The 11,415-nt window shown below is 52.2% G+C and overlaps 1 protein-coding gene across 2 annotated transcripts; it reads left to right on the top strand.

Annotated features, from left to right (window-relative positions):
• The first annotated feature begins 234 nt into the window (after positions 1-234).
• Positions 235-1,049, top strand: LOC120659484 (low molecular mass early light-inducible protein HV90, chloroplastic-like). Of its 2 annotated transcripts, XM_039937647.1 has the most exons (2): positions 235-876; positions 914-1,049. In XM_039937647.1, coding segments are annotated over exons 1-2 (522 nt in total). In that variant the 5' UTR covers positions 235-355; the 3' UTR covers positions 915-1,049. The 2 variants fall into 2 exon arrangements, with proteins under 2 accessions (XP_039793581.1, XP_039793580.1); XM_039937646.1 differs by having other exon boundaries at positions 235-1,043.
• Positions 1,050-11,415: the final 10,366 nt, after the last annotated feature.

Raw genomic sequence — 11,415 nt, 5'->3', positions numbered from 1 at the left:
CGCCGCCCACGTCGACGGCGACGCGCTAGCCCGGCTCGCTGGAGTCCACGTCGCGCGCATGTACTAGCTAAGAGCTAGCCCTCGTACGACTCTCTCTCACCCGCTCACCCGCGTTCACGGCCGGGAACTCCCGCCGACGTGCCCCCCGCCGCGGCCAACCACCGTCAACCTCGTCACGGGCCGCCTCGCCGGTCTCCACCTCCCCTGCCTTCCCCCTATAAAGCCGGCATCTGGCCCCCAACCCATCTCAAATCGATCGGAGCACAACAGAAGCCACACGCTCACAACACACAAGCAAGCAAGCAATCTGAGGAGAAGCCGGCCGCCGATTTCCCCAGCCCGTGCATTGTTCCCGATGGCGACCATGGTGATGGCCTCCGCCGCGAGCTCCCTCGCCTTCGCCGCCACCGGCGCGAGCGCCGGCCGCTTCCCCGCCCGGCTTCCGGCGGCGGCGGGGCTCGCGCCGCGCCGGCGCGCACCGCTCGTCAGGGCGCAGGCTAATAAGGGTCCTGAGAAGCCGGCAGCGAGCCCGGGGCTCTGGGACGCGCTGGCGTTCAGCGGCCCGGCCCCCGAGCGCATCAACGGGCGCCTCGCCATGGTCGGCTTCGTGTCCGCGCTCGCCGTCGAGGCGTCCCGCGGCGGGGGACTCCTCTCGCAGGCCGGCAGCGGGTCTGGGCTGGCCTGGTTCGCGGCCACAGCCGCCGTGCTCTCCGTGGCGTCGCTGGTGCCGGTCCTCAAGGGGGAGAGCGCCGAGGCCCGCAGCGGCGGCGTCATGAGCGCCGACGCCGAGCTCTGGAACGGCCGCTTCGCCATGCTCGGGCTCGTCGCGCTCGCCGTCACCGAGTACATCACCGGCGCTCCCTTCGTCAACGTGTAAAATATAACGGCCTACGTTGTTGTACGGGCACGTGTAGCTGTGTAGTAGAGGAGGTAGTGTAAACCTTGGCTAGGACACTCTGGACATGACTCCTTCGTAAAACTCTTCCGCTAAACGGTCATGTAAAATTGTTGATTTGAAATGACTTTCTTTGCGACACAGAGTTTGCCAATGTTTCATGAAATTTTCGAGTGTAAATGTGACCATAAGTTTGCCAAATGGCCTAATGTTTCATGATTTTTTCACATGTGAATGTGACCATACGTATTATCGTGGCGCTTCATTTTTGAATTAGTGGTGAGATTGATCATTGATGGATAAGAGTACATGGGATATGTGAGGTGAATCAGCGGTTGGATGGAGAGAAATCAACGGCTGAGATAGATCTTGTGATCCTTTAGTTTTGAAGTTTTCTTTTGGAGACACCCAATATATGTAGAGAAAATTCCTTATTTAGCCCTTTTAAAGTTACCTCTGCCTTTCTTGGCCTATTTTTTCTAGATCTTCCCAATATGACCTAGTAAATTAAGTTCCTTCCTTTTATGGCCCTTCTATTAGTTTGAGTGCTAACGGTGTTAGCAGCAACGCTGAAAAGACCATTTTACCCCTGTTGAGAAAATTATCTTATTTGACCCATTTAAAGTTAGCTCTTCTTTCTTTGACCCTTTTTTTTGCTGATCATTTGATAAAGTAAAATATATGTACATATTGATATGTTTAACAAATAATTGTGCATAACAATTCAGTTGATAATATTTTGAGATATTAATAATTTGTGCACAACATGTACTCCCTCCGTCCTGAAATGTAAGTCATCCTAGGAGTGTTTTACTGTGTCCAGATTCATAGAATGTTCAATGAATCTGGACATACAGTTTGTGTCGTGGTGTGCAAACCCACAGCCGGGTCTCAGGGCAGCGCCCTGAAACTTCTTCGGTCCAAAGGACAAGAATCGAAGAGACCGTGAAGAAATTCAATACACCGGTTGAACCGATGATAAGGAAAAGACACACGCCGGTGTAATTGTCCAGAAGCTGGAAACTAAAGATACACTCACCGGTTAAACCGACGTTGAAGAAAATGCATACGTCGGTGCATTGCCAGATGAAGGTCAGGAAAAATACATACATCGGTTGATCCGATGTATCACCGGTCAAACACATCGGTGCAGTTGTCCAGAAGGATGTTTTTCCATGGAAGGTGAAGAAGTTACACTCATCGGTTGAACCGACGTTTATATTACATTCACCAGTTGATTAACGTCGGTCGATTGAGGTAGCCGTTGAAGTATAACGGCTAGTTGGAAAATGCACTCACCGGTTAAACCGGTGATGACAAAAATAGGAGCGTCGGTTTAACCGGCGTTAAGGGTTTTTGTCAGCCTTTTTCCAATAGCTAGTTTGGGGTGTGTGGGCTATATATATACCACCCCACGGCTCATTTGTGAGTGCTGGAGACCAAGGAAGTATACAAGAGCCAAAGATCATCTCCAACCACCATAGAGCTTCATTGTACATCATATAGGCTTAAGCACACTTGTTAGAGTGCTTAGTGCTTGATTAGGGATTAGTTCTTGCGAGAGCTCCCTTGAGAGAAGTCTTGCTGCGGCAAGCAAACACTTGTACTCGTCGTGTGACCCTCCTACTTGGTGTGGAGAGGCAACGACACTTTGTGCGGGGAAGGAGACCCCTCTTGGTGAGAAGCTCCGATAGTGAAGACGATGCCATGGTGACGCTTCGAGATAGACGGTGGCGGTGACCTCGTCTTGGTGACTTGGTGGCACTTAGCCTTTGCTTGCCGGGTGCCTTGGTGGCCGACGCAAGACGGTGATCAAGCGAAGAGACTCGGCATCACACTTGTTCGTGTTGGACAAGTGGCCGTGGACGTAGGGAGGGACTTTGGTGTCCTAACCGAACCACGTTAAATCGTGTGTCTTGGTGTCTTCACGGGAGTTTGCATATCCTCTCCCTTACCGCTTTACTTACCGCATTATGTTTCCGCATTTACTCTTTCTTGCTTGCCTTTACTTTCCTAGTTAGTTTGTTTAGGATTGGCTATAGGTTGCAAGGCTTTTGGGGTAAGTAGAGGGTAGCATAGATAAACCTTAGTCATAACTAGCATGTGTAGGACGTGTTAGGTTTATCTTTTGCAATTAGATTGATCCCTAGGTTAAAAAGTGATTAGCGACCCTATTCACCCCTCCCCCTCTAGGGTCGAACACCCCGGTGATCCTTACACCGAGCTTGTGTTGTAAGAGTCTTGGCGTGTCTGAAGTGTGCAGCGAGCGCCTCCCTTTTATATCTCAAGGGAGGCGCGTACATGGCCGTTGAGTCCCCGATAGGTGGGCCCAACGATGTAGTAGAAAATGACATACTGTATAGACATTATGGCATTGCAGGCGACGGAGATCTCATTCCTGGATTTCCTTGCTCTGCCCGTGGGAATCTTCCGTCCGGCATAGCCATGCCCTGTCTTTTCAAACAATTCAGCTGATAATATTTTGAGATATTAATAATTTGTGCATAACATGTACTCCCTCCGTCCTGAAATGTAAGTCCTCCTAGGAGTGTTTTACTGTGTCCAGATTCATAGAATGCTCAATGAATTTGGACATACAGTTTGTGTCGTGGTGTGCAAACTCACAGCCGGGTGGCGTAGTGCACCCCGCGCATGACAAACTCTTCTGCCCGGAGTTCCATTCAAGATCACTTTGGTGCTCGCCGACGAAAGGATCATGGAGATCCAGTTTATCCAACGTCTTGAGAAGCCAAGATGTGCCAACAGACACAGAAGAAATTGCCAATTGACAGTGTCAAAAGCCTTGGCAATGTCTAACTTGAGGAGTGTACATGCTACCTTTTGGCGATGGAGGAATTTTCCAGTCGAGTTAACAGCCTTGTAGTTTTCATGAATCAATCTCGCTTTGATGAAAGCACTTTGGTTATTGTTGACCAGAGTTTGCATGTGAGGTGCCAATCTTCGCGCCAAAACCTTGGTGAACAATTTCTCAAAGTTGTGGATCAGACTTATTGGCCGGTAGTCACCAATGCACTCGGCATCAGGTTTTTTCCTGAGAAGAACCATATAAGCCTGGTTAACCAAATGGAGATTGCGACCATCCAACCACCACAATGCATGAAACGCCTGCATGATATCGGATTTGATGATCGGCCAAGCGATTCTGTAAAAAAGCCCAGTGAAACTGTCAGGACCCGGCGCTTTGTTGATTGGCATGTCAAGAATGGCCTGCCACACCTCCTCCTCGGTGAAACAGGTGTCCAGCAAGATAGAATGAATGGAGGGAAAGCCGAGCTCAGGGAGGTTCAAGTGGCAACGTTGAACCCCCGGAGTGCCAATGATGTTTGAAAAGTGTTGAAAAACTTCAGCGGCCATCTGGTCATCTTGCATAATGAGATTGTCATCGACCCTAAGCTTGGTGATGATATTCTTCCGATTCCTGTGACAGGCTTGTAAGTGAAAAAACTTGGTGTTGGCATCTCCTTCAGCCAGGACGGCAATCCGTGCCCGTTGTCGTAGTATAGTTCTATGGAACGACGCGAGACCCAGGGAGCAGAGCTTGGCTTTCCTGCATAATGCAAGCTCACCCGCTGAGAGAGGGCGATGATCTTGAGCCAAATCGAGGCGGAGAACAATTTCCTTCGCAATGGCCAATTGCAGCCGGACTGAGCCAACATGCTTGGCACTCCAACGCTTTAGTGATTGGGCCGTCTGTCTGAACTTTGCTTTGAGGCCCCGCATAACATCGACCTGGCCTCCCAACTCGGTGTGATGCCGGGCCTCCTCCACAACCTGGGTGAAGCCAGAACACTGTGGCCAAAAGTTTTCAAAGCGAAAATGTTTAAAATGAGGCAAGGAGCAATCCAGTTTGAGGAGGAGCAGTGCATGATCGGAGCATTCAGAAGAAAGAGTGGAGAGATCATGATTAGGAAAAGCAAGAAGCCAATGCTCGGAGGCGAAAACACGATCAAGCCGTTCCAAAGTTGGGCTGTCACGCTCATTCGACCATGTAAATCTGCGACCCCTAAGTTGAAGTTCCTGTAACTCAGTGTCATTGATAAAACTACAGAAAGAGTTCATTAGGCGACAGTTGAGACGACCTCTATTCTTATCCGCCGCACGATAGATCATATTAAAATCTCCGCAGATGACCCAAGTACCTGGACAGGAGGTATGAATTTGCTGAAGTTCATCCAGGAACCGAGCCTTATCCTGGTCATGCTATGGACCATAAACGCACGTGAGCCACCATTGCTCGTTATTTCTTAAAAGCGTCACATGAACTGTAATACCGTTGTCATGAACTCGAGGGTTCGAGACCGACCACGTATCAGTTTTCCAAGCGACCAAGATTCCCCCGGATGTGCCAACCGCCGGTTTGTGAACAAAATCAAATGCAGGACCACAGATGTCAGACAACATCTGCTGACCACAAACATCAAGTTTAGTCTCCTGGAGCGACAAGAGGGATACATTTTCCTGCGACACCATTTCACGAACAACATCTCTGCGTGCCCTAGCATTAAGGCCCCGCACGTTCCAAATCATGAAGTTTTCGCTTCTCATGGACACAAGTGTTGCGACCGAGGATAGCAACCACCATCCGGCTAAGACACGATGTCTGCCACCTGGAACGAGCTCAAACCAGAAGGTAGGAGCTCATCCAGTGCCTAACAATGTGAGTCAGAGAGGTTGGAGGAGAACGTAGCCGTATATTGTTGGAAGGAGGAAGCATCCGGAGCATGCTGCTCGAAGGTGATGCCCAGCTTCTTCATCAGCACGTTTTGTGCCTACACCACCGGTTTTGTGGCTCGAGTCTTTGACTTCTGGGCGAGTCGTTCACTACGATGAAAGGTAAGCTCTGGTGGCACCTGCCGCGACTGCTGTCATGGTGGGGAGGAGATCAGGAGTGGCGGCTGAACGGACGTACTGCACACAGAAGATGCAAAATCAGCGACCATGTCTCGGAGCGACTCATCTGTATCCGACAGAGTGTGAAGAGGCATAGTGTCAAGAGAACCCTGTACGGTTGAAACATTCAGCCGCTCAGCAGAGAGTTCCTGTGAGGGCAACGCAGGGAGGCCATCCTCGGAGAAGCGTACCGTCTCTAGCATGATGGAGCCAGGGGAAGAGGGATAAGCGTTCTGGTCCTAGATAGTGTTGCGAGGAGAAGCCGACATCGGAGGATCCATCGCCAGGGCGGGGGGCGGGGCTGCAGCGACCGGTGAGTTTGAGTTCAAAATTATGGGCCTCCCCGCCAAGCCCGACAACGAACGGCCCATTAAGGCATCAGCAGGGTCCAACACGGGAGAGCCCAAACCCTTAGCAGCGACCAAGCTTCCCAACCCCTGAGCAGCAGCCAAGGTTCCCTCTGAAAGTGATCGGGTGCTCTAACCTAAGAGGGGGAGGGGGTGAATTAAGCACTCTAAAAACTTAGACCTATGGCTCCAACTAGTTTGCACAAAACTTAAACTAAAACAAGCTATCTAGATGTGCAACTAGGTTGTTCTAGTGTGAAACCCCTATCCCAAAAAGAGTTTAGCAACCTATAGCCTTTCCTATCAAGAAACTATTTTATGAAAGTAAAGGTACACAAATTGCTAGTATGAAATGCGGAAGCTTAAAGAGCGGGATAGGAGATAGCAAACTCTTGACGCAGGTGTTTATCCCGTGGTTCGGTTAGCCACAAAGGCACACCTACATCCACGTTGTTGTAGCACTCACTAAGAATATTGCTACTCGGCCACCAAGTCTCTTCCGTGAACACAATCACGGTCACCTTGGCCCCGGGTTCCACTAAGGAGCTTCTCCACAAAGGATGGGTCTCCACGTCCCCCGCACAAAGATGTCGTCGCCGCTCCACACCAAGTCGGAGGGTCGATGACGTTGCCGGCGAGCTTCACGCTCCAAGGTGCCGGCGCACCAAGCTCTGGTTTTGGTTCGCTAATGAACCACAGCAGAAAGGCTCAAGGCCTTGCAATCTCACTCGCTAAGAGCTAATCTTTTTACACAATACTCTCAAAGTGTGCTAATGGCTAAGGATGTGATCTTGATGCTTTTGTATGGCTTTGAGATGTTCTTGGGTGTGTGTGGGATGTCCAGCAACTCCAGCAATCTTCAAATGGCCGGGAGATGCCATATATATAGGCCTTCAAGTCGTGGAGCCGTTGCACCAATGGTCAGCAGAAAATCTGCGTATCACCGGATGAACCGATGCCTCAGCCTGGGGTAGCGTCGGTTCATCCGGTCACTCTCAGACCCGAAGTAGCCGTTGAACTCCTGACAGCTGACATAGTGACCACCGGTTGAACCGATGCTTAGATGTCGGTTAAACCGGTCACTCACAGCACTCAACTCTTCTGCTGACGTCATTGCACCGATGGTATGCACCGATGCTTCACCGGTTCAACCGATGCTGAAGACTTGGCTCTTGCGCGACTTGCATCGTCTCTGGAACACAGTACGCCCAATGCACCGATGCCCCTTTTTGACCCATCGGTTCATCCGGTGCCTATAAGCTGACTTGGCTTCGATTCCCTTCTGCCATGGCGTCGGTTCTTCCGACAACCATCGGATGCACCGATGCCCATGCGTCGGTTCTTCCGGTGCTCCCGACCAAAGAGCGAAACCCCCGTAGGGGCGGCCCTTCGGGCCTTGCTACGCTTATCTTCTCTTTTTCTTTGTCATCACTTGAACCTAAAAGCCTAAGAATGGTCATCTTAAGAATCATATTAGTCCAAGTGTTGTGTTATCATTCGATCACCAAAATCACTCGAAATGGCATAAATGGTGCCATGTTCGTTTCACCCTGTCAGCGCATGGGATCCTCACATGCTCCCCCGTCAGAAGCAGGATCACGGGACAGGAGAAGATCTTGAACAGGAGATGCCGCAATGCGAGCCTAACGGTCTCCTGGGAAGTGCAGCCTCGAGTGGCATTGGGTCAAACAGCGGGGCCAGTGCCATGGGTTCGCGCACCAGGATAGAAGCATCATCGAGCCGCGCACCCACGACGTGTGTAGAAGAGGATGCAGGCGCACGCGCGTCAGGCAAACGAGGAACCCGTGGGCGCCCTGGGCCACCAACGCGGAGTGGCAGCAATGAGGGCCCACCTCCCACGCCAGGCCTGCCGAGAACGACGGAACCAACACGAAACCCAGCACCGTCACCGTCGGAGTTGGAGAAGACGAGAATCCCGGCAGCACCGTGGCATCACTAGGACCACGCGACCCATCAACCGCCTCTGCACCAGAGGACGGCGAGCTACTCCTATCGCCCAAGCGTCGGAAAACAGACTGTCGCGGCCAGGGAGGGGAATCAAAGCGATCCCGGAAGCCGGGACAGTCATCATCATCAGAATTGCTACCGATAGGATCAGGCCAGTAAGGGTCGTCGGAGTCGTCCGAGTAGTCCTGCCAATCTTGAATCTCCAGTATCTCGATCTCAACACGATATCTGAGCAAAGGCAAATCATGGTGGATAATTTCGTGAGGCTGCAGGAAGAGCTCTGCGCCCTCATTAGGGTCTTTCTTTTCGGGAATCCTTAGGAACGCAACATTCGGAATGAGATCCGGATCTAAGCACCATGTTACAGCATGAAAATGTCGGAGATCCGAGCAAGCGACCGTGAATGGCGTGAGCTCTGGGCAAGCGCAGAAGTCCCCCAGCACTTCCCAAGCTGCCGCCGCCGACCAAGCATGAGAGGGGATTCCTCTAAGCTCCACCAAGACTCGGAACTTCATGGAGTCAGCTTCCGCTGTGGCAAGCCTATGCCACCGCTTGAATTGCAGGGCCAGATCCTCCCTAGGGGTCGGATTCCCTTGAAGCACCAAGTTCAGAGCAGCCACGTCGTTGAAAATCAGCAAGAAATCTTCCGGTTGGTAGTGGTGGATCGAGAAGCTGTCATTCGATATGCCAAAGTTGCCAACAATGTAGCGGCGAGCCCGACGGATCGGACAGCGTGGACGAGTGCCAACCACCAGAGCGACCAGGGCATGATTGGAAAGGTGGTCTTCTCGCGCCTGAAGATGGTCGTCGCGCGGCAGAACGCACGAACGCACCGCCGGACGCCTAGAGGGGTGACCGACTGGCAGGGGGTCGGAGGATTCCTGCTCGACGAGCAGGTCTGGGTCAGGAACGACCGAGGAGGTCTCCGGGTGCCAGAAATCACGAGCCGGAGAACCAGCACAGATCGATGGGGGTCCGGAGTAGGTGCGACCAGTGGATCCCGATGCCGATGAAGCCGTGGATGCAGAGGCGGCGGAGTGCCACGCACGCAGACAGGTGCGAGCCGCCGTAGCATCAGGCGCACGGTTGGGTCGGCGAACCGGCTGTCCGCGACCTCGAGCCGGCGGCGCGTCCCGTCGAGCTCGCTTGCAGTTCCGGGCCGAGTGACCCACTTCCTCACAGCGCAGACAGCGCGAAGGATTGGGGCAACGCGCGGCGACGTGGTCGAAGGCCAGACAGTTGAAGCAGCGGCCGACGAGGTCCGCCGGAACCGGACGACGAGGCGGGGCCACCCGTCGACTGGCACCCAGGTCGCGACGGTGACGGCGGCGAGGGACGACCAGTTGGAAACCATCCTCGTCGACCAGTGGAAGCCGGGTGTCGGCCGGGCGCGAGCTCGAGCCAGGAGGCCGAGTGGCGCGAGAGGCGCGCAGGGGCCGCGCAGGAGGGGGCGCAACCCGGCGAGCATCCGCCATGAAGCCCCGCGGAGGAACCACCCGAGGAGAAGCATGCTTGTCCTCGACGACCAATGGCTCCTTACCCTTAGCGGAGGAGCGTGGGGGCGACCAAAGCACCTCTTCCTCCTCGTCGGAGATCAAGGAAGGGATGCTGAAGCAGATACCCTCCGGTGACCTAGAGGTCCCGGCACCCGGAGAGGGGGTGGTGGTGGGGTTGAGGGGTCGACGCCTTCCACCCGGAGGGTTCTCCTCGTCTGGCGACTTCCCCTCACGGCGAGGGGGTGAGGAATCACCCATCGACGGCGGTGGGAGGGAGGGGAGGAGAGGTGAGGTGGCGGGTGGCACCGGCGGACGGGACGCCGCCGCCGGAGGTGGTGGCCGCCGGGACCGGGGTGGTCATCGGCGGGGGCTCCCTGAGTCTCTCAGCTAGAGAGAGAATTCGATTATTGCCGATTACTTCTATACTGGTGTCTTATACTCCCTCCTTCCTCGTTTATAAGGCACGGTGGAACATGGCATGGTCTTCCAAACGATACTTTGACCAATTATTTGTTATATATTATATCACATATGATTATAAATTTATAATCATTGTAAACTATATTTGATCACGAATCCAATCATATAAAAATTTACATTATAAAAATTAAAAATTAATAGTTAAATTATTGGTCAAAGATATAAATGTTTGAATCTTGATATGCGTGTGTGCCTTATAAATGAGGAAGGAGGGAGTATCTCAGTGAGTTGCATCTGCTGCGTGACAAGGAGTTGGTAAAATAATTTTTCACTCTGAGGCTGACTCCAACAGTGCAGCTAAACAAGAAGACAAAAGGCAAAATAGCTTCCGCACGGCACTGTAGCAGCATTTAACCTTGTCCAACAGAGCAGGCAAAAGGGACCGGCATTTTGCAGGCGAGGAGAGAGAGAAGCCAAAATGCATGCTCTATCTGCGAGAGCCATCCGCAGCGCGCGCAACGGTCAGTTCCTAGGGAGAGAGAAAGTCGTGCGGCAGGGGAGAACTCGCCGGTTTGGGGTCGTACAGCGGCGGCGGACAACGAGCTCCTCGGCGGCGCGGTCACCTCCAGGGACTCCGACGACGAGGTCCGTCCCCTTCCGCTCTTCCCCTTGCCCTCCACCCCTCCCTGTTATCGAATTGATCGATTTGTTGAAGCGGCCCGTTGCTAGCTTGATCGGTACAATGGTGGTTTGTATGCAGATCCGTGCTCACAGCGGCCAGATCTTGTGCGAGTAGGTTGGCGTTGTTGGCGTCGTGGTTGCAAAGCTGAGTTCTTCGCTGTAGCTAACTTTTTTAATCGATCTAGATGAGCAAGGCCGAGGATGTCACGGAAACAGCTATTCACAAAATGCAACAGATCTCCAAGCAGCTCGTTGATCTGTTCACGAACAAGCTCCTGTATCGCGTGCTTAGTTTCAACAATTGTGCTGGCACTTTCTAGAGTATTTGCGTAATGTTCCCAATTGTTGCCGGGCATGCAAGTTTAGTTTCACGAACTAGCAATGTTTCTACCAAATAAATGGCATGCATGCTTCAGTTGTAACTCAATTTCTGTTTGCTTGTATCAATGAATTATTCTAATTATTGTAGCCTTATTGTATATGTAACAGTTTGTCGTGAATGAAGCGTGTTTTGCTTATAAAGTTAAACTCCTGCATGATGGAACACAACTTAAATTATGGATTCACTGGTGCTACCAGTCAGGCATACCCTGACTCCCAAGAATGGGAGTTCCCTTTGTCTGCATCATTGGCTAAGATTGAGCAAGCTACAACTCATCAAGTAAGTTGATGATGATTTGAACAACGCAATTTGGCA

This window comes from Panicum virgatum, chromosome 2N, assembly GCF_016808335.1.
Source record: "Panicum virgatum strain AP13 chromosome 2N, P.virgatum_v5, whole genome shotgun sequence".
Classification (NCBI taxonomy): Eukaryota; Viridiplantae; Streptophyta; class Magnoliopsida; order Poales; family Poaceae; genus Panicum; species Panicum virgatum.
This window is presented reverse-complemented; position numbering and strand designations above follow the sequence as displayed.

Excerpts from the sequence above, each read along its gene's own strand:
- LOC120659484 (XM_039937647.1), top strand. The coding sequence starts at position 356 with ATGGCGACCATGGTGATGGCCTCCGCCGCGAGCTCCCTCGCCTTCGCC.